Raw genomic sequence first — 24,837 nt, forward strand, 5'->3', positions numbered from 1 at the left:
GGAACTGAGAACCACAGCCTCCTAAATGACAGTTTCCTACTTGTCTTCACCACAGCCACAGCCTTCTAATTAAACACAGTTCTGCCAACTACGTTCATGACAGGCTTTTTCAAAATGTTACTTTGTCATCCGTGGAGATTTTCTGTGGAATGTTTTGTAGGAACTAGTTAGAGTTTAAAATGTTTGAGTTTATTCTATTCCCATACAACAGTACTATTCTTGTGTTTCTGTTGACGCTTGTTGAATAATAATTGCAATTAGATTATGTGCTTTGTATTAATGGTTATCTGTAAGGACAGGGTTTGGACTGTTCCCTTGATAAAATCAGGGAAAGACTTTTAGGGATTTTTATTTGTAAAACAGTTATTTGTTTTAATGTTTGTTTGTTTTCACGTCCAGTGCCTTTCACAAACAAAACACAAATAAACATCAAAACTGATGGGTCCGTCCACAATAATTTAAGAACAATGAGTTATTTGTTATCATTTTCAGTACAAGTAAAAAAATTTATATTAATTTGAAAATATTTTCTTGCAAGACCTTAGTTTTAATTACATTAACATATATCATCCTGCCTCATATTATTTAAATGCATATTATAGTTGCAAATTTTTTAAGTCTCAATTTTACAACTTATTGGCAAGTAATTGAACCTGTTGTTTATTGTCAATCATACAATTGATCAAACTATTCTTTTTTGTTACTGATTTTACAAACAAGACCTATGGGCTTTATCAAGGATTTTTTTTTACTAAAATTTTTAAGGGGGTTCCTAAATATATCAGCAACAAAAAGAAATTCAGAAAAAAAAAATTCAAAGTGATGCATGATCCTGCACAGTTTGTAAAAAAACCTTATCTTAAAACAAAAAACTCCAAACTATACAAAACTTTAATATTTATTACGCTAATAACAAAGTTATTATACAAAGTCTTACATTAAATATACAAATTAAAACTATACAATTTTCCTCCATCACTTATTGATTCACAGTTTTGTTTATTGTCTTTGATTGTTTGACTCAGAAGCGACGCCCTCGTCCAAAGGTTCTTGCCCTAGGTTGTTCCTGCTCTTCGACCTCGGGTTCTACCGGAGCCTCAGTCGTCTTTCCTCGGGTGGTAAACCTTCTGTTGTTCACTGTTGATTTCTTCTCCGATGTGCTGCCGGTCTGGTCTGCTATCCTGTTACTTCCTGTCGTCTTGCGGCCACCTTTGCCGAAGGTCTTGGGTTCTGAGGGTGCTTGCGTGGTCGTCGTGGTCACAGCGGAAGATCCAGGTCCCTTCTGCTGCTGTTCTCTCCGTCTCTTCAACCTCTCTATGAGATCAGCGTTACTGCGGAAAGGTCGAACTACTCCAGTCTTCAGACCTCCTTTCTTGGGCGCTTCTGTGGTTGTGGTCACCACAACTTCTTCTTCTTGTTCTGCTGCTCCTTCTTCTCCTTCTTCATCCTCATATTCTACAGGAGGTTCTGGTGTCGTCGTCGTCGTTGTTTTTTGTGCCTGTAATCAGAAGTAATGGACTTAGTTGATAATCTATACTAGTTGACCTCGACTATCATAGTCAATTTCAATATTTTGTATTTATTACCATTTTACTGTGGAGTTTTCGACCAAATTTTCTATTACTTTTAAAGGAATCGACATTTTAAAATGCTTATAAATTTAATCCTACTTTGTATGGTTGCCATTTAATAAAAAAGTATTAAAGAAAGTATTAATATAAAAAATCTTAACAAGTTTTATTGTTTGTAGAAAGCAAAGTAAATAAAAGCATTGGGACAAAAGCGAACTGGTTGGTCTAAAAAAATTCTTCTTATGACTGAAGCAGCACCAACCATGTTGGTAATATTTGATTTAAAATAACACACACGCTATTTAACATAGCTGTGTCAGTTATACTTGAGTGTTTTATGAAGTTTTTCTAAAAGCATGCTGACATTTCACATAAAAAAATTTCACATAGGGAATCAGTGGACAGATCAACTTCATTGTTAATTCTGATCAGGTTAAAAGAGACATGCTGTGAATAAGATGATCATATCTCAACTTAGAATTCAACACCTGATTTTAAAACTAAGCTCTGCCAACATTGTAGTAGAGAGAGTGCTTGTTTGTTCAATAGAGGAGACATCAAAACCTAAACATTGACTGACAACTACTGGGGAATACCATAGAAAATAAAATCATTGAAAGTATAATGCTAAATACAAGTTGAATGAATACAAAAGGGTTAACGATTATAATTTCATATTTAAGTAAAGGGAAATTATAACAACATTTAATGAGGCTGGTAATGGTTGTAATCCAATGATTAATGTTTTTATCTGTCAGAATCATTTAGTTTGTGGGATTAACATTCCCAATGACTGCTAGTTATGTCATGAGCACTTCGTGAAACTTCAAGTAGTATAGCATGTATTCTATTTAGACAAACAATCGAATTCACTGTCATACAAGCTATTTTTTTTTTTTTTTAATTCCATAAATACCTTAATATGATTTCAGAATTCCAATCTTATAGCTCCTAAAACCAATAATACTTTCCCATGGAGAACTACTTCAACAAATATGATCATTATTCTTTGAAGCTGTTTGACTTAACCATCAATCTAGGAAGTCAACAAACAGAAATACACAAATAAAAATGAGGAAGTACTGTAAGTCAAGTGAGGAATTATTGAACCTTGAAATATTTCCAAATAATCTTATGCTATACTAGCCATAAGCAAATTACGTACAGAAGTCTTAGGGCTCGGTCGCCCTATGACGGGACCACGGGCCTGTCTAAACAGTGGAGAAGGTCTGGGAGGCGATGGCTTGACTGGAGCGACAGGAGCATCGTCATACTCGTAGTCATCGGCGGCCAGACATAGAGCAGCTAGTCCTAGCAGCACCACCACACATCTACAACGGGAAACAATTATGTGACATTGATTCAAACAAGGAAATATGATGAAAAACTTTAAGTAAAATAATGTATCAGGAAAAATTATTGTAACTTTTTGCTCCAAATTCTCAGCCTCCTATCATTATGGGTTTGCTTCTCTGACTGGTGGTTTAAAGACAATGTAGGCCTTCTGTATAGCTCTCGCCACCAAAAGTTGAGGGAGCCCAAAATAACCTGGGGTCGTTTGGGTCCAGCCGGTAATGAGCCTGCAGGTCTGCAGATTATGGGCTGTCTCAACTTAAGGTGGTGAGAGCTATGAGTCACATGGAAAAGCCAGTGGTGATGTAGCCGGACTTAAACCAGCAATATGTGACATTCAGCCTAAGACACTTTGACTGAGCTACCTAGTTTGGCAAATGAAATAATGAGTTTATTCCTTCAAAACAAATAAATACAAAATAATACATTCTCTTGGAACTACGTTGCCACATTATCGAGTACTCGTGGCAAACATACTTGAAATATATAAGTTTCCGCTCTCTGTAGAGTCCTAAGTATATACATTATAATAAAAATAGTTTACCGGCTGCCACTTTTGACTCAAGTGTCCTTTTTGAGTTTGGGTTTGCGGCAATGTATTCTACTAACTAAGACATTTAATTAGATACCAAACTAGACGTATTCTGCTATTTAAGAATTTTGTCTGACTCCTCGTGGGCCGTCCCCCTTAAGGCATAAAAAGGTGATAGTAGCTTGAAACAGCAAACATTTAAGTTATAGCTATTATTTATATACCAAGTATCATTACTTTATCTATATTGGTAACTTAACTGTTCCGGGACTTTTCTACCACACTGTATGGTTATAATACCGATGATATGTCCAGTTGACATTAACCGTAATGAATTTAATAAGCCACTTAACTTTACAAAATTGAGTTTTTACAACAGCTGACTTTACTCTAAAGGGACCAAAAAGGCTGTTTACTCCTGAGGGAATAAAAACGATGTTTAATCCCTAGGGAGTAAAATTGCTGTATCAGAAAAACGGCTGTTTTTGCTGCAGGGTGGTGTTAAAAATAAATCATTTCTCATCTATATATAAAGCCAAAAGTACCCATGAACTTTTGAGAAAACTACAAGTCACACCTCCATAAACCATATACTTAAAATGTTTGTCATGACGAGAAACCTTGCGCAAAACTATCCATTGAAATTTTTTAAAACCTTCATAAATTTCCCTTTAAGGTCGTAATTCCTTTCTAAAGGGAACTTTCCATATTATAACTAAGGTTAAAAATACCTCAGCTGAACTTATTTGTTTGTATTACCTGTTGTTAGGTATTAGTACCTGGGGACCAAGCTTTGCTCGGGGAAAATCAATCCCCCACTCTTTGATGCCAGCCTTTCATACTTTCTTCACCATTTCCTACGTCATGGACATGTTTCAATCCCTTCTCATAGCATTTCAGTATTTCAATTTCAGATACATAAATCTAACTGTTACAATTGGTTTCCAGTTCCCAGACTCCACAGTGCTCGCCTTTACTACTTCCTTCACCTCTTCCTACGTCGCGGACTTGTTTCCCTCCCTTCCCATTGCATTTTAAGATTGCAGATACCTTAATCTAATCCTCAAACAGTTCCCACACTCCGGACTGCTCGCCTTGACTACTTCCTTCACCACTTCCTACGTCGCGGACCTGTTTCCCTCCCATCCCATAGCATTTTAGGATTGCAGATACCTTAATCTAATCGTCATAACAAGTTCCCACACTCCGGACCGCTCACCTTTACTACAGTATTTCCTTTACCACTTCCTACGTCACGGACCTGTTTCCTTACCTTCCCATAGCATTTTAGAATTGCAGATACTTTTAATCTAATCGTCATAAACAGTTCCTGCACTCAGGATAGCTTGCATTGACTACTTCCTTCACCACTTCCTGTGGACCTGTTTCCTTACCTTCACATAGCATTTTAGGATTGCAGATCCATTACCATCCTTATGGAACAGCTGAAGCCACTTTTATTGTTAGTTTTGTCTGGTTTTCTGTAGATGTGTTTTTTTACAATTTGTTTCTATTATTTTAGGGTTATAGTTTCTCATTATATGTGTCTCACTGTTTGGCTATATAGCCAACGATAGTAATACAGTAATATAGTACCGTAATATAGTGAACGAGTTATCATTTATGATTAAATAGTATTATTTGGTTAAACGAGGTTTTAAATTACTGAAATAACAAGAAACAAATTGTAAACAAAGCACGACACGACATCAACAGAAAACCGGACAGAACTAACAATAAAATTGGCTTCAGATGTTCCATAAGGATGGGAAATCTACAATCTCTGTAGCAAGCATATAAGCAAACATTGCTCGTATTAGAGTATATGATATTTTGTTTATTTCAGCTTAACTTAACCAATCAATAATTTTATTAATACTTATGAAGTCAAACGGTGTGAAGCCCGTGGGTAACAGCTAGTATACAATAACTTTAGTTCTGTAGGTTAATTATAACGATTGATACTCAGTGTTTCAGTAGAGTAAGAAAAGAAAAAAAGGTTTCACAAATACAAGATTGGCAGTACCGGTGCAACATTGTATTATGACGACGGTCAGCGTACAACGCGCTGATGTAAGTCTGGTAACGTAACGGTACCCAAGGCCGCGACCTTGACGACAGAGTTGTATTTCAACCCATTTCTCAAAAACAGCCTCACTTCTCGTCTGGCGGCACCCAAGGTCAGACTACCGGGAGGTCTAATTAGAGAAAGCGAAAATATTTAGTCAAACTTAAGCTTAAGCACTCATCAGCGATGGTTGGTTTTGTGTATTTGTCTCATTGTCGATTTTGTTTAAAGGAACATCTTATTCATGTGTAAATAAATTTGCAAGGCTTCGAATGGGGTTGAAATAGAAATGAGAATTAGGACGTACAACTTTTAAGATTTATTAGTAAAATAGGCCTTCAAAATTGCAAATTCCTTCTCAGCTCACAAAATTGTATAACGGATGCTATATCACCAGATCTCCCGGGTTCAAATCCCACCAACTATCAATGTCTTTAGTTATTTGATAATGCCGTGACCCCCTTGGTTAATCCTTAAGTATTGTGTGTAACACGGTTACGGCCTGAACATAGCGCCTAGGATAAGAAGTTTGACATAAAAGCCATACGTAATAATAATAGAAGGTGGGCTTCTTTCAATCGACATAGTACAGTATTTTCGTTTGCGTCACAGCTTCTTATATTAAGGTCATCATTTACAGGAAATATAAGTGTGTTGTATGTTGATTTTAAGTGGAAAAACAATTTCTTCCCATAAGGATGTATGTATATAAATACAAACATGTTATAACAATCCCAATTTGGAAATGTTGACGTTGATAAGATTGATAAACACACACCATCCACTTTCTTCAAGCTACCAATTTTTTAACTCAATGACTCTATATTGAATTAAGCAGTTTTCTCTGCTACAATCTTGCCTGTTGCTGAGCTGTTCCCGCATACCACCGAGGATATTGCCTAACCTAACCTCACCCGGTCCACTTGGCACGGTTAACGAATCTCTAAATTGTCAACAGGAATAAATGAGGCCCTAATAACCTGTTTTCCTGCAACTGTGACATTTACAATGGTCTATTTGATACAGCGCCGTTGGCGGGTCGAGTAACTGTTACGTTTTATAGACATAATACACTTATTGGACAGTTTCGCAATTGAAGAGGGAAGTGGTTGTTGAACAGTAGATGTTGATTTTTCCAAGTAAACATTATTTTATATCATTGTCTTACAGATGAATATCGAACTTTCTTGTTTACTCCATCGATCTCTATTGAGATCGATGGTTTACTCATACCGTTACCAATTAATTTACGATAGACCGATAGCTCTGAGGCACACAGTTTAGTTAAGTATAGGATTTAGAGGACGAAAGATCGTGCACGCGATATGTAATACAGACTTTTTTCTTGAAAAACGTCGCGCTTGATGTCAACCTTTGGGTCGTATCATATTAGAGCGAAAAGGGCATGAATATATAATTTTGCCAACTTTTGATAACTAGGAGATCCCTGAGATTGAACAATGAACTGATTTTTGTAAGACACCAAATACTGGGCAACTACCATAGTGTTATCCGAATATGAACACCTGCCTTATGGGTCAAAATTGCGGCCAACCACTGTTATTATCATGAGTATTACTTTTACGAAAGAGGCGCGCACTTGAGGGTGTATTTCAAGCAGAATATGAAAGGGCAGGCCGTGGCGAGACAAAAGTGGCAACACTGCAGCCCCGGCCTGCCGAAACGGCTGGTGCACTAAATGGATCTTCTGCTGAGTGCGTAATGTTCATACGTTTAAAATTACTGTTACTGGCCTGGCAATAGACCAGGGGGGACTTGCCCCACACCAACTCCATGGCTTTGTATTAGAGGACTAGGAGGATTGTGCTATGATGCATGTGACTATAGAATTGAATTAGATTATCTGTCTAACCTTGTTGCAAACTATTTTTAGCTGTTTCTTTAGTCAGCGCCATTAGTTAAAAATCAAACGATAAAGAACAGCTGGTACAGCTTTTAACCACCAACTGGGAAAGAACAATAACCAAGCAGCTACCCAGCCTAAACAAGCAATACTCTAGTTTGGACAATGCGAAGATGTATTTACTCAAACTCTAAGATTTGTTTTTCAAATGTGCAATGGCATGACATTTAGTCGATGGTTTAGAATATCGATGCAGAAACAGTCGTGTGTCGTGTCCAGACAATAAGACATTACAGTGTGTCTGGAGGCTGGCATCTGGCATTCACCAGCTGAGCCACGACTGCGGAGCGTGAATGTCGAGGAACGCCTCTCTCCGACACGAGACACGAGGGCTCACTAAGGGCACTGAGACTGAGGCAGGCACTACGGTCGTAAATGGAGGTATTATGTTCTATAAGGTTAGCATGTTGGTGTTTCTATTTGGATATTAACGACGAAAAGAAACCGGCTGACAAAAACATTGACGAAGAGAGTTGTAGGATTCCCGGTAAGAAATTTGTGTTGAAAATTTTACATTCTCTCTTTAGTGGCTTAAAGAGGAGTTGGAATCCTGCAAGTAAGTCATTGGAATTTCGAATTCCTCTAACACTGTCGCCGATTCAATCTTGAGAACAATCCGTAGTTTTTCATGGTTTGAAACGACTCGTATGTCCTTGATCATTGGGTTATAATAAATTAATGATCCTAATAATAATAAATGGATAATGAAACCGCTGATATTGGTTAGGGAATAAATAGCTACACAAGTCATCTAACTTCATTCTACACCTTCATTTACTCGTATCTAAATATTAATAAACAAGCATGTTTCTTAAAAACCTTTTTCTCAGCTCGTGTGCATCGTAGGGAAAATCTACCGATACTGTTAGAAAGATATTTTCCTTTAGGTGTGCAGAATCCTTTTATAAATTAAAATAAGCACACAAAAATGATTTAAAAAACAGATGAACCTTATGGGTTGCCATGCTGGTGACGAAATAACAACGAAATGTAAACAGAAAATCAAAACAAATGGAAGAAATTCTAATCACATGTTTTATCTACAGCGTGGGGTGAAAAAAGAGAAGACGTGCACGGTGACATGTCACCGTTGCCGTGAATGTAACTTGTTTGCTAAAAATTTACCAAGTAAAACACATCTAGTCAACTGGCCTAAAGAAAGTGAACCTTGGAGTCGAATCCATTTAGATGTTGCTGGACCATTTTACGGACAAATGTTTCTCTTAGTGATTGACGCTTTCTCGAAATGGCCAGAAATAGTACCTATGTCCTCTATTACAACAGAAAAGACAGTAGAAGCACTCAAGAATTTGTTGTGTAAATATGGCATACCTAGAACAATCGTCTCAGACAATGGAACTTCATTTACTTCGCAAGGTTTTAAAGATTTCTGCCTGCGCAATAATATAAAACATATTACGACTCCAGTAGCTCACCCAAGTTCTAATGGACAAGTCAAGAAAAATGTAGATACCTTTAAAAGAGCTCTGAACAAATTACAGTACAATAAAGAGCCTAGCTTGTTCACAGACAACTTGAGGACATTTTTATTTCGCTATCGAGCTACACCTCACACTGCAACTGGACAAACACCTGTATTTTTGTTCTTGGGTCGTAATCTGCGAACTACGAGTAAATTAGATTTTATGAAACCTTCACAAGAGATGAACTCAAGAGATAACCCTTCTGAAGTGCTGCGATATAATAAAAACAGAGGCTTTTCCATTGGGAGTAAAGTTTACATTCGTACTTTTGTTGAAGGGAAAGTGAAATGGAAAATATGAACCATACTTAGGCAGTTAGGTAGGAACACATGGTTGATTGATTCTAATGGGCACACTAAAAGACATACAAGTCAAATTCGGAAATGCTACCGAGACAATGAATCGGAAGAGGAAGACGACCCCTGCATTAAACGATTACCACAGCTACTTTTTTCTTCAGATTTCCAAGTACAAAATCCAGAAAACCATGGATCACCAGCTGTATTTCCTAGCCCTAGAGCAATCCCTGCAGTAGCTTCACAACATCCGAATGTTCATCCTCAGCTACGATCTAGAACATCCACTGCAGAAGCTTTACCCCACCCGAATGTACCTCCTCAGCTGCGAAGATCAACAAGGACCTTCAGGCCACAGAGGAGATTAATTGAAGGAGCCTAAACTTGGTGGAAAGATGTGATATGTTTTAACATTGTTTAATTGCAGCTGACTTTAAGTTGTTATTATTATTGTTTTTGTTTTACTAATTATGACTCATGAATAAGTTCAGTTCTATTTTATTAAACTAACTAGCTGTGTACCCGTTCTACGCACGGGGATCTTATAATATTCAGTTGAAACCTTCTTATATAACGAACAGCAGTTGGTTTGCATATTTTAAGATATGCTGGCCAAACTATTATACATAGCTTCATTTTATGTTGTTTTTTGTTGTTCCGGATCGGTATGACAATCAATAAAAGGTTAAATTACCTCTGTGTCTGCCGGTCGATCCTATAACGGTAGGCTTACTTTTATTTTTACTATCTGATCTCGTTTGCATGGCTCAATCACGTCCTGGTTGAAGTTCGTTCGCTACGCTCACTCACCTGTATGTTGGAGCTCGTTCGCTGCGCTCACTTTCCTTCAGGTTAGCTCGTTCGCTACGCTCACTTGCCTTCAGGTTAGCTCGTTCGCTACGCTCACTCGCCTCCAGGTTGCAAATTAGCTGTTGTCATAAATGTAAAAGAAATAATAGTGCTAGTGCTGCACCCTGTTGGTAATCCTTGTAACTTTAATGCTATTGAACATCACAGAACAGAACCAACTTGTTTAATTGAAACAGCTGTTAAGATTCAATAATTTCATTTCTCATAAGGTTAACATGGGCTTCCAGAAATTCCACGTCAAAAATCGACAAAAACTTGATTTTCAAGGGTTTACTGTTAAATATCTAACTGTCTCATATTCGATGAAATACGTCTAAAACCATCTCATATATGTATAGTATTTGGAAAATAAGTTTCAGGCGGGACAGTGCTATAGTTATTGAGGAGTAGTTGTAATAAAGTGCGTATTTTAGCGTTACCAAGAGAATGACAGATAGACAGACAGACAGACAGACAGACAGACAGACAGAAATTGAGATAAGGTTTGATTCGGTTTCTCTGACCTATGAAATGTAAAAATAACCAAAAAGTTCATTATTGTAAGCAATGTACAGACAAAACTCTAATTTTATTTATATAGATTTACCTATCAATTTATGTATTTACTTCAAACATAAAAGTCTAATTATCAGGATCCAGTATACCCATCGTGTTGACGCAATCTCATCACCACAACTGTTAAACAAACACATCTGACAAACTATTTTACTGTTACGTACTAAATATTCTCAACTGTTGAGTGAGAGAGATAGGATGAAGAAGATTACGTCATCGAGAGGGTGGTAAGAGTACTTTCGCTACAACAAGATCACTGTTGAAGATGATGATGTGCAAATCTGCGGTGATTACGTCGATCGTCTTTTGCATTGATCACAACAGCTGATCATCAGCTGTTACGTGTTCAAAATATGATTCCATCCTTGGATACGACTTAACAGCGACAATTAACTGTTGGAACCGTCCAAAATAATTTTCTTGAAGTCACCTGACAAAGTGGCCTTCCTTCGCTCTGATTATAGCACAGAAAGTTGCCAATTACTGCATCTACTTACTTTTGTCAAACACTTTTTACTTTTGCCACACTTTTTCCCGCACACTAGTATTCTAACCAAACAACACAAAAAAGCGTGCTTTTATTAGGCACGTAATACGCGTACGCTTGAAAATCAGCTGTTGCAGTGTTTCCCTTAGTTCAACGCTTGGATTTATCATGTTTAACTTAACCTTTGACTATCACTATCAATAACCTAAAACGTGTTGTTTAGTGTGAAAGTGCCACTTCACCTACTAGTAACACAAATAACTATTGTTCTCAACTAAAGTATGAAATATTTCATACAAACTTAATATTCTGAAAGCACCCACCTCGATATGAACCAGGAAGGTCCAACCTACCCTCAACCGTCGAACGGGCCCAATTCAATCAAATTCCAACACTCCCAATCCAAGAAATTAAACGGAGGAAGAAAGACCTCCTCCCGTGACTACGCCGGGTGGTGTCCGTCATCACGTGGTCCGATCTACCCGACCGCGATACTAGTGACCGCGCGTGTAAATATTTTTGTAAATACAGTATAGACTATAGTGTTAGTGATACGGGAACAACTTCAGAACAACAGAAGTCATCTGTCACAAAAGTTGTGAAATGCATAGGACACAAACATACTCAAGAGCTACAGTCTACAACAACAAAGGTAATCTAATACATTTCTTACTTTGTTTTTCCTAGTTGTTTTCATGAGACCAGTTGACAAAATCTCTTTAGCAGGTAACCATTAAATTCTACCAAGAATGTACCTTATAAAACAAATTCGTTCCTAAAAATACAATTTCGTTCTAATGTTTTGTGATTGACATAACATATAGAAATAGGTTGAACTGTCTTTCGACAAATCCAACACTACACTTTAGACACGAACTCTATTCTCTAAACCCCAACCTCTGTACCTTCGTACCACCAAGTGCCAGACCAGGGTATGCGCAGCTGCAGGCTGCAGTTGACTATTATCTCATCGAGGATGAGTGAGCACAGTGTAGATGCAGAGTTATGTAAGGTTATGTTTATGTCTGGACGCGCCTACAGTTTTGTAACACAAAGCATCCTCGACCTCTCTGCCAACAGACACATTCCTGTCTCCAGGATACGTCTTACCGTCGGGAGGCTGAGTCTCTTAGTTACCGGCTCTCCTACCCATCAGCATTGGTACTATCTCTAAATAAATACTTAGCCTACATTTTCGTTTACTAGGCACTTGTTTTATTTATTCTTCCAATTTTGGCTTGATTTCAAAAATATGACGTTGTCCTTCTCGATTACTGGGTATTGTTGCCTGGAATATGGCACTAGTTTTTTGTGTTATGGTGCCAGGCACTTGTTTCCAAGATCCTGTATTTTCCCTATTTTCTAGGATCTGGAATTTGGTTTGTCGTTTACTTACTCTAGCCACTTGTATCCTAGATCCTGGCATTATCCTTCTCGTTTACTGGGCTCAGGCACTAGCACTCTGGATCCTGGATAGTTTCCTCCCTATTTTCTAGGATCTGGAACTTGCTTTGTCGTTTAATTTCTCTAGCCACTTTTTTCCTAGGTCCTGGTAACATCCTTCTCGTTTACTGTGCCCAGGAACTATCACTCTGGATCCTGGATAGTTTCCTCCATATTTTTTAGGTTCTGGAATTTGATTTGTTGTTTACTTACTCTAGCCACTTTTTCCCTAGATCCTGGCATCATCCTTCTCGTTTACTGGGCCCAGGAACTATTACTCTGGATCCTGGATAGTTTCCTCCCTATTTTCTAGGATCTGGAACTTGATTTGTCGTTGACTTGATCTACCCACTTGTTTCCTAGATCCTGGCATTATCCTCCTCGTTTAATGGGCTCAGGCACTAGCTCTCTGGATCCTGGGTAGTTGTCTCCCTATTTTCTAGGATCTGGAACTTGATTTGTCGTTGACTTAATCTATAGCCACTTGTTCCGAGATCCTGGCATCATCCTTCTCGTTTACTGGGCCCAGGACCTCGCACTCTGGATCCTGGATAGTTTCCTCAATTTTGTTCGATCTGTTACTTGATTTCTTGTTTACAGGTAACTTGTTTTCTAGACCATTGCAATTCCCTCCTTGATGCCATGATTTGTCCTTCTAGTTTACGGGGTTAAGACACTAGTTTCCTTCTTCCCTACTAGTAGATTCTGGCACTTACCTCCCGGGGCCCTGTTTCATAAAGATACTAGTCTAGTAATTACTAGTCTAGTAAATACTAGTCCCGTATTTACCTGTCCTACTAATTTGTGTTTCATAAACGTTTTTATACCGCTAGTAAATACTAGTGTATTTTACTAGTCACGTGACCAAAACTACTAGTCACGTGATCAACTTTACAAGGTAAATTTTCAAAACAAATTTCTAACCTCAATCACGGGTTTTCAAACCCTTTATAAATGGTTTTAATTTTGTTTTCATTTGATACAAAAAGTAAATAGTTGTAGAAACGCAGTGTTTTCTTTTAATTAATAACTATATAGACACATAAGTAAAACAATCACACATTATTTATCAAACCGCTATTATTAATGTTCATCAATGAGCCCGCCGGCGCGGCGCGGCGTCGCGTCGCTGCAATCAACACGGTGATTGTAGTAGCCGGTTGTAGGCCTAGTTGCGGCGCTCAACAGTTAGGTGGAAGTTGATCTGTTGCTGCCGCATTCGCTGTGATTTGTATAGTTTTTGTTTTATTCTGACATATAATACTAAGCTTGCTATGAGTAAAGAAAAGAAGGCTCAATTTTGAATGTAATTAAATCGTCTAAGGACATTTTGTTTATTGGAACGGTCTCAAGTACCCTTACCTATGATTTCAATTATTCGAATGCATAAGGATATTTGAATTAAACGCCATTTGGTAATATTCTTATTTTGAGTCTACAAACCATGAATAATAAGCCTTAACGTTTCTTGATGTAACAAATAATTGCAAAGTTACAAGCAATGGAGTAGGTTTTCAAGTATAGCAAAACATTGCGTAGTCGCTAGGGCAGGGCGTAGCTCAGAGTTAGAGTTCTCGCTAGTCATGTGGCGGGTCCCTGGTTCAAATCTATGCCACTCACTATACTTTTAATTCCATTAATTATACTTTTCCATGTTTTTAACAGCTCTAATCAACATAAATTTTTTTTATTACTTTGAATAACAAATCCAGAATACCAAAATGGATTAAAAGTAATGTTTTTATGATAAGCAGTTCAGTTCAACGCCCAAAAATTGTTAGTATATCACAGGGTTTCAGCTATTTAGGGAAGCAAATAACAAGCACCTCAATAAATAAATACAATGCAACTCCTCTTTAAAATTGTCTTACTATTATTTCCTATTAAAATGTCTTTAAATAAAACCGAGAGCCTTGGGTGTAAAATAATCTGATTAATGTTGCAATGTTGGATACATTTGTTACATCTTTGTATGCAATACGGTATGCGGTTTTAATTTGGTTTCTCTCAAAGCTTAAAAATAATTTCTCTGTGATGGCTAAATAGTTGATATAACCATTAAATTTAACTCAAGTGTAAAATTAGACTAAAATTGATAACTTATAATAATAATTAATTCTAATAGGGCGATTGTATAGACATTACAAAATTCTATTTCTCTCATTTTGTACTACGCCACATCTATTGATTGTAATTTATATCTAATAATTATTATTTTAGCACTCACAGATCTATTTTTATTTTAAATTGCAAACGTGAGCCAATTTGCACTTGCAAAAAGAACTTAATATTTCATTTGTTTAATGATGTGAGTAATGAAATAAATCTCTTTTCAAAAATACTAGTCTACTTCAAATAATACGGGTGAAGAGAGGTTGGTAGAAAATAGCAAGTATTTACTAGTGTAATTTACAAGAGTAAAACTTTATGAAACACATTGCTATCTACACTAGTAAAAACCACTAGTAATACTAGTCCCTACACTAGTAACTAGTATTTTACACTAGTAGGTTTTTGAAACGTAGACTTGTAAAATACACTAGTATTACTAGTCCATGGACTAGTAAATACTAGACTAGTAGTTTTATGAAACAGGGCCCCGGTGTCATGGTTGACATTTGACACTTTCCACAAATGCACTAGGCCCCTATACTACTACCACCATCCACCATGTACAGGTTTTCATGTGACTGGCCCTATCAAAATCACAGAGCATGCTTCAAATGGGTTTAGTTAAATACCTATACTTAAAATATAAAAATATATTGACTAGGCCTACATATTATTACTTGGTGAGATATAATCAAAGTTTCACACACAGTTAATTTCATTCAAAATTTTATATTTTAGCAGTATGGTTTGCCAATTATTAAAATACAGTTGGTTTAATCTTTCGCCAAGCTGGTGAAAGCTTGGTGATATCATTGTCGGTTGCTTCACCCTAGCGTCATTCACAGCTTCTAATAAAACTGTGTAATTATTTTAAACTAGAGGTCTAAAACTTGACCAAATATATGTAATGTACAGACCTCTCTATTTTAACCTCTACACTGTAAATCAAACATTTGACTGGAATTTCTTCCATTTGTTTTGATTTTCTGTTTATATTTAGTTTTCATTACGTCGCCCCAAAAGTTGTTATGACAACCCATAAGACCCATGTTAATTTTTTTTTCAATTTTAAATTAAAGTTTTTGTTCTTATTTTTTAGCTTAATTTAATTTATAAAGATATTCTGCTTGTCTATAGGAAAATATATTTCTAACAGTATGCGTAGATTTTCCCTGCGATGCACAACAGCTGAGAAAAAGGGTTTTAATGAAACATGCTTGCCTATTAGTATATAGAAGACTAGACGTTAATTGAAATAGACGATTGCTATTTTTGGAATCATGTACTATTATAGATAATAAAAGTGTGTGATAACTTAGAGGAAGCGTGTAGTAAAGTGGGGGTTTGAGCATAGCTAATGGACACAGAAACGATTGAATGAAACGTCCGTTTGAAAAAGCAACTTTCTTATAGTTACACTATTACAGGATCGTTGACACACAAATTTACAAGCAAACGCCTCATTTTATTAGTATACTCAATGTTTCACTGAAACGACATATTAATTAGTTAAATATAATTGTTTAAGTTCATGGTTATGGGAAATGTATTGCAGAATAGTTTTGGATTAATGAGCTTTATTAAAATAAGTATCATGGAGACCACTCAAATTGAATTCATTTTAAATAACAGTTTGGTCAGTTTTTTTTACAATATGTATAATTATCAGTGTGCCGAGTAGGCCTACTGCTTGCCTTGAAATCTGAAGGCCACTGATTCGATTCCAGGCGAAAACGTTTCTGGACACATATGCCATAGGCATATCAATTGATAATTGCTATCTAACATAAAGTTGACGTAAGGCAGTGCCCAGGATTTGGACCACGCTCTTACACAAAAAACCTAAAAATGCCAATGTAGATCAAACAAAAACAATACTTAAAATTCAAGATAGGGACGAAGACTATCCTATTATTGTGAAAAACCTAATTTTACTGTGTGTAGTTAACGTAGTTGTAAATGGTCCAGTTTATTTCCACATTCCAGGATCTATGTTAATGAGGATAGCTTATTACCAAGGACGAGGATGCTTATTTTTACTTGACACACTGACAGAATGCCGGAACGTGTTCACTATCAAAACAACAAGATGAACATGTTACACCTACAAACTACAGACCTCCAGGCATAGTTAAACGATGTTTAGACAATTAGCTATTTTAAGATAACTAGCGTATGCATGATAGCTCATTTTAATACAAAATTTGTTCCTTAAATGTTTGAGAATTCCTAATGTTACTAGTTTTTCAGGATCTTAATTGTATTGAATATGAAAAGTCGAAAAATGTTGCAATTTTTAATTGAATTGTACTATGTCTGCTAATAGAGTTGCAGACTATTTAAATTTCAGAAATCTGACCAATATTCCATCTATCTTAGCATAAAATGTAAATTTTCTCAGTGTTTTTAGTTCATCATCAAAGAACTCAACTCAACTTCACATAACTCACGAAGTCGGCAGAATAAAATTTGGGTCTGAAAGGGTTAAAGATCTTTCCAGGAAATAACAACACTTAACAAGAAGTATTTTTAATGAATCGTCCAAAATAAAATAACAAAATAATAAAATAATTATATTAATAAAACGGATTTAATCTAAGTCTTGTCCCGGTAGTTAAGAAACGTATCAAGGAAAGTACGCATTCTTGGGATGGATCTACATATTTTACATGGAAAGATGTCATGATAAATTTGGACCACAGAAAGTTTTTGGGTTGCCTTTTCTGACCTTGTTTATATTCAGGGACCTCCTGACGGAATTGAGATCAAAAATATACATTCTAGAAACCTACTAGGACAATTTTAAGAAAATATGAAAGTCAATATGATTTATTTAGATCGACAAATCAATTTAAGAGTGGCGATGAAGTGCTGTTATGGTCTGATCAACTGTTTGATCAACCTTAGATTAACTTTTAAGTATTTCGACAATAATCACTTATAGAAATCACTGGAACTTGATTTACTCTGCGTTAGATAAATTGGTATCTCCTAGCCTATATAGCATACTGTCCTCAACTGTATAATACAAAACAAATAAAACTTCTATAAATAAAAAAAAATGTTATATTAAATATTAGAATAAACCAATGGGTTTCTTGTCTCGTTCAAGCATACGCTGGGTAAGCAAGTTATGATAAAACCATTAAATGTATACATTAAACATTCCCTGAAACATAATTTCTCTTCATAGCACTCAATAATGATTTAAACTACCATTGTATTCTCTCACTGCTTAGTGTTTAGTTAATCTAATATGGATCCTGATAGGTAAAGGGTATTCAACTATGAAAGAAAATACATTAAATACTTATATTAGAAATTAACTTGATAAACCCCAATCCCTCAATAGTGACTTCAACGCGTGGACTGCATGAAGCTCCCTTCCTAATATCGTAACCTGAACTTAATCTTTGCGAAATTAGCTACCCAATATTTCACTGCATTACATTCTGAACATTGACCCCATTTATAAATAAAAAGTATCCCTCTCATAACCAACGAAATCACAAATTAATGAATGCACGATCTGCGAAACCAACAAATAGGGATATCGTAGTAAAAGTGTTCAGTTAAGAAACTAGCTTCATATCATAGTACTGTATATCAACTATAGTATAGATAAATGCTTTTCAAGTGTCGTTTTAATTTATATTATATTTTATTTAGTATCTAAAGAGAAGTGGCCGAAATACAGTTGATATATTATTCAGTTACTTGTTAATTCATTGTCTTTCGTAAAATTTGAAAAGTAAATTTACCGACAAACTGCTAAAATATTTTAATTTTATCAAAGGTAAAAACACACCGGGTTTTGTACAAAGATAATTTTATCACACAGGGGATTATACATACGGCTTTCGCTTCTAAAAAAAATATAATCGAAACTTTCATACATATAGAAACATGAAACATCGTAGAAATACGATAATCAGTCATAAGCTCACGATAATCATGGTCACGACTCCGTACATATGGCACAGTGTGGTGTTGACAGGGCAGGTGTAGGATATGTATCTAGGTCGGGACATTCCGATACTTGTTACGTAAAATATCAGGTTGCTACGTTAACGTCTACGTACTACAAGGTCGTCCATGGAGTAAAACAGGGAATGTCACTTGACAGTTAATCGCTTAATAAATCAATTAAGCTTTGTCTATAAAGTGGCTTGCGTTGTCTACAGCCTGTTGTGTGAAAACTTTCATTACGGTCGTAGAAAAGAGGTAATTCCACCTATACCTGAATGTGAAATGAGTAGTATGCTACAACAATGTAATACCCCCGCCACAGCAAACCTGGCTAAGTAAATGTCCGTCTACCTGGTTGGAATTCCACTAAATTATTCGCTTAAAATTGCCTTATTTATTTCCTATTTGAATATTATTAATTTTTATGATTACTTAGGTTTGCTGCTACAGAGAAGAAAACAATGTGTGTTTTTATTGAAATATTGATAGCTTAGTATGAAGTTAACACATTTTCCAAATTGCATTAAAATATGTCCATAGACAAGCAAGCTACAAGCTACAAGCTACAAGCTTTTTTTAATCTTTTCCGTAACCGTTAGACGTACAATAACGCTTCAATATACTAAATTATTTGTTTTTTAAGCTCTACAAAATGGTTCATTATGGTCATGGAAAAAAGGTTATTATAAAGAGGCAATACCTGAATTGTAAAATGAATTGCATACTACATCAAAATGTAAAATGAGCTTATTTTGAATTGAGCTTTATCTATAACGTTGCTTGCGTTGTTGGGTGAAAACTTTCATTAGGGGGAAAAAGAGGTAATTCCCCAATACCTGTATGTGAAATGAGTGATACAACAAAAACACATGTAAACATATGTAAAATGAGCTTATTTTAAACAAAAAATATATAAATAACAAAATCAAATTAATAATTTTTTTATGAATTGGCCAAAGATTGTACTATGAAAGCGAAAGGAGCAAAGGAGATAGTAAACGGGTGTTAAATTTGTTTTAAGGAGTTCTCACATAAAGAGAAAATTATAATATATCTTGTTGTTTTTATTTTACAGAAAGAAGTACCTACAGCTTTGGGTAAGCTCCACCCACTGGGTCACAGCTTTGTCTCATAGCTAAAAGTAATTAATTATTGGCCGGATTTAAAGTATTTGAGCCCGGGTCCCTAGGAAAAAAGGCTCGCGTTGTAATCATTAGAAAGACAATTTTACTAGCTATTAAAGACGAACATGAAAAGCGAAAACGTGTAAACCTAATACAAAACAAAATATTACTATAAACAAATTAAAAATGAATCCATTATTCACTTTTTATGTTAATGTATTTTATTTGATATGAATGTGAATTTATTTGAATTCATAAAAATAGCTTTAGTAGTCAAGTTGTGTTCTTGTTATGAAGTTTAAGGTAGGATAGTTTATATTTGTGAATTTGTTTGCTCACGATTTTGGATGAATATCTGTAAGTATATTCCTAAAATATCTTCAAGTTCTTAACGCAATACATAGTAATATACGCCTTTAGTTAATACAATTTCTTACCAAACCACCGTAGTCAACTTTAAATTAATTAATTAGATATGTATTGAGCTACAAACTTGAGGGTTACAATCAATATCTTAACTACTAATATTATTATAATATTCTAACAACTTCTAAAAATTTGAATTTTGGAAAAATATGAGTGGAACACACGAGTTAAATAATTGTCTCGTATAGTTAAGTACAATGATAATGGACCAACTACTACATACTCCCTTTAATTGTAATATTTGTGGAAACACGAAAACACGTATACCGTACTAGGAACTTACCTTTAGGAACTTATCAGTTTGAGAATGTTTGATAGGGGGAAATATGTAAATTCAAAACAAAGATAAACAAAAGATAATTGATTTTATGTTAACAGTAAACTTACTAAGCTACAAATACTCACTATTCAAATAGGTACCCACTGTGTACCCAAAAAACTCTCCAATATTCTATGAATACGGCTTTACTCTACAAAACGCCCCTCTATGATAAACCAATGTCATAAAAACACTTTAATAAATGGCCATAATTACATTGGGTCTGCAAAAAATAGAACAAATATTAATATTCAAAACCCATAGTTGGGTTACATCGATATTACTACGCTAAATGAAACCTAAATGTTACATTAAAAACAAAAAAGTTGTGAAGAGTTAATTGAAAAATTCTTACAATTGAAGTTTACTAAACGAATTTTGGAAAAATAAACCATCTCATGCTGTTAGATTACAAAGAAAAGGACTTACAGTGAGGCGCGGATGTTCATGTTGACTGAGCGAGCTCCAAGGAGAGACTGGGCGTGCGTTGGGCGAAGTCCTTCCACCGCACGCCACACCACCCTACCAAATTGAACGTCTACCTCTCATCACCCTTAGATCTAAACACTACTACCCTGCCACTGTATCAGCTTCTACTATCTTTTGAGACTACTTACAGCAAGTGCTACTACATTTCCTGACTCCCATCCTCCCCTAAACACTACCAGACCAATACAGCTATGCAAGTAACCACATTTATTTTAACTTATACACATAACAATACTTTGCTCATTACACTTTAACTTAAAACGAATCCAATGAAATGAATACTTGGTCCCAGGAACTCCAACGTTGCTATCTTCAAGAAGTGATTTTACTAGAATTTGTATAAGTGACTTCAGATATGAATAAGAAAAGGGAACTGCAGAGAAGGTACTAAATATTTTTGAAAAGAAATCTGAAGGATCATTTCTAAGGTCAAGGTGTGGAATACATGAGAAATCGAGCCAATGCAAACCATCCTCAAGAGAACATTACACTTTCCTTATTTTCTAAGCTGGTTGACACTGGCGCTGACAATCCTGGAAGAGCTTTAAGGGTTAAGATTGGTAGCTTCAGAAGTAACTTCTTAAGAGTATCCAATGAAAAACATTTATCTGGATTTCATAATTCTGGGACTTGTCTGGAACATTGGCGATTCTCAGTTTAATGTTCAGAAATGCTAAACAGCCTTTGGAAGAGACGTAGGGTATATATCTGCTCAAAGAGTAGGCGGCCTCAGATCATCTCTGACGATGAAGATCTATCATTGTGCCTTGAATATGCTTTAGGGGAATCGTTGGATCGGCCCTAACTTATAGTTTTTATTTGCTTTGAAGAGTGAATATACCGTACCTAGTGGCTCACAAAATATGCTCAGACCAAAGAAGTGTTAAGGCCAATTTTACAGCGCTCCTTCGTGCATCCTAGGATGAAGAAGATCAGAAAAAGTTTGCTTTAGTCTTCATGCTTGATATCCTTTGCTTTATTCTAACTGCGCAGGTACAAAGCCTATATGTATTTTCTGAACGTTTATGTAATCTGAAATTCTGCAATTTTTACTCTACTCTGCAATTCATTCTAACTCTACTCATGGGTGATAAACTAATAATCCATTAACGCACTTGGAATATCCAGGACACAAAACAATGATAAACAAAAAGGTGTAAACACAGTCGAAAGTCTTCATACTGTTTATGTAGTAAGATAAAACGTATAATACCTATGACTAGAACCCAAGTAACCGATTTAACATTACTATAATACGGTAATGTTTAAAGAGCTATTTTTGAAATTCCGTAAACACAAAAGCCATGGATAAAAACCTACCCACCCTGCTTTATTAATCACCAAAATAGTTCGGTAAATACATTTTTTTTGTGGTAAAACTATTTTTAATAACATATTGGTAGAATATATATATATAGGTTTCAGAATACGGAATAGTCCGGAATAGTCCTTAAGTTTAATTTATTATTGACGGTTCGAATACTACTCAACAAAATGGGACGCTGAAATGGATTCAAAGTATGTATGAATCTGTTTAACCACAAACAACGGATGGCTTGACCGTAATCTGGATACTGAAGTTTACATCACAATCACATCCAATATCTATAAAACAGCTGTTGCCATTTTTATCAAATAGAAGAATAAGAATAACATAGTTGAATGCGCTAGTCCTACAAGGCCAATGCTGACTATATTATTTTGCCTTTACTGTATTGGTTTTGTTTTACTACATTAGTTATTGTTTTATAAGGGATGCTATAATTTACTTCGGCTGTAGGCCTACTTTCAGTTTGCCCTGTTACAAGTGAGCTTATTTTTCTCCTAAACTCGGTACAACTTGAACATAAGATTTTTATGTGTTCTTCTATCCATGGTTGAAAAGATTTAACTTGGGAACATCCTAAATCACTTAACCAAATCCCATGCTCTTTGCTAGTTGGCTGAAATAAAATATTTTCATATGTGTACTGACAATTTTATGCACCGTATAAGCAATACATCCTTGTTGCCGTTTCGATAACCAAGCTACACTATACATCTTACTACACTCTACAGTCTACTCTATCCTTCACTCATTTTTATATCCAAATACTCCCAATAGCTCAGCTTTCTTAATCTCAAGTGGTAATACAATAATAATTAAAATTCCTGACATATTTTGTTCGCAGTTCCTTGCTGAATGTAGGTCACGTGATTTATCAGCTGTGTGATTAGCTCGACAATATCTAACCTGTAAGCTCGTGGTGTAGTTTGCGAAAGACTGTGAGGGCCCCGGAAGGCCCCACTCGGTCACCTAGAGCCCCGGGTCCCGCCCACTACACTCACAGCTGACGCAACTAACTGCTGCACGGCTGCTGAACCTATCAGCTATCAGCTGTAACAGTGATCAACACAGAGAACAACGGAACTCTACGATACAATGTAAATATTTTACTTTTTATTTAATATAGTTACGATACTGCCGTTGATTATTGTAAGAAGTATACAGGATGTTTGGTAGTCAGTGTAAAAGAAAGGCATAATTATGCACGCAAATTGTGATAACAATACGCAATTTGGATGGCTATATATCAGTCATACTTCCGACAAAAGCCTTTTTGGATTTTTTTAAATTTCTTGACATATTGCCTACCAAATATCATATTTCTCAACTTTATATCAACATAATTAGATTTTCAATGTTTTTTTTAATCAGTATAAATATTTTATCAGCAAAAGTTTAGTTTGTTACAGACAAATCCATATAAAACCTTGTAAATTCGACTTGAATAACAAATTTTGAAAGATCGATAAAAAAGGTACATCTTGCTTAAACACGTTTTTATACGTCGTGTTAAAAACTGTCAAGTACTGTAGTATAAATAACTTTTCCACATGTTAAGCTTTAAAATATACAACATGTGACATTTTATGTCCACCTAGGGGGAGGAATATTAAGCTAAACATAAAATTAACCATTTTAACTAATTCTAAAAACGTATTTAGTGAAAGTAGTGAGCTGTTAATGTAAGCTGTATTAGTTCTCCTCAAGTAAACTTGTAAAATCTAATATCATAGTCAGCTGATCTATCAGCTCAAACCAGTCTAATATCTTAGTCAGCTGATCTATCACCTCAAACCAGTCTAATATCTTAGTCAGCTGATCCATCACCTCAAACCAGTCTAATATCTTAGTCAGCTGATCCATCACCTCAAACCAGACTAATATCATAGTCAGCTGATCTATCACCTCAAACCAGTCTAATATCTTAGTCAGCTGATCTATCACCTCAAACCAGTCTAATATCTTAGTCAGCTGATCCATCACCTCAAACCAGACTAATATCTTAGTCAGCTGATCTATCAGCTCAAGCCAGTCTAATATCTTAGTCAGCTGATCTATCACCTCAAACCAGTCTAATATCTTAGTCAGCTGATCCATCACCTCAAACCAGTCTAATATCTTAGTCAGCTGATCCATCACCTCAAACCAGACTAATATCATAGTCAGCTGATCTATCACCTCAAACCAGTCTAATATCTTAGTCAGCTGATCTATCACCTCAAACCAGTCTAATATCTTAGTCAGCTGATCCATCACCTCAAACCAGACTAATATCTTAGTCAGCTGATCTATCAGCTCAAGCCAGTCTAATATCTTAGTCAGCTGATACATCAGCTCAAACCAATCGTAGTACATAGAATACCAATTATAAGTAAATATTTTTGTGGATTAAAATTTCTGGCTCTTTTCTATAACTTCTTTTGAACCATATTTTTTTACAGCGGTGGGGGTTGTACCATTTTATGTAGAGTTTAGAGGAATATAACTT

The 24,837-nt window shown here is 35.7% G+C and overlaps 1 protein-coding gene across 1 annotated transcript; it reads right to left on the reverse strand.

Annotated features, from left to right (window-relative positions):
* Positions 1-880: 880 nt before the first annotated feature.
* Positions 881-21,064, reverse strand: LOC128991822 (DNA topoisomerase 1-like). Its single transcript, XM_054415023.1, has 3 exons — positions 20,963-21,064; positions 2,737-2,902; positions 881-1,498 (listed from the first exon to the last, which is right to left on the reverse strand). Exons 1-3 carry the CDS (start codon positions 20,980-20,982, stop codon positions 1,022-1,024), a joined length of 663 nt encoding a protein of 220 aa, XP_054270998.1. The 5' UTR covers positions 20,983-21,064; the 3' UTR covers positions 881-1,021.
* Positions 21,065-24,837: the final 3,773 nt, after the last annotated feature.

This window comes from Macrosteles quadrilineatus, unplaced genomic scaffold, assembly GCF_028750875.1.
Source record: "Macrosteles quadrilineatus isolate MER2022 unplaced genomic scaffold, UCM_ALF_1.0 Scaffold_4__1_contigs__length_99947679, whole genome shotgun sequence".
NCBI classification, from domain to species: Eukaryota; Metazoa; Arthropoda; class Insecta; order Hemiptera; family Cicadellidae; genus Macrosteles; species Macrosteles quadrilineatus.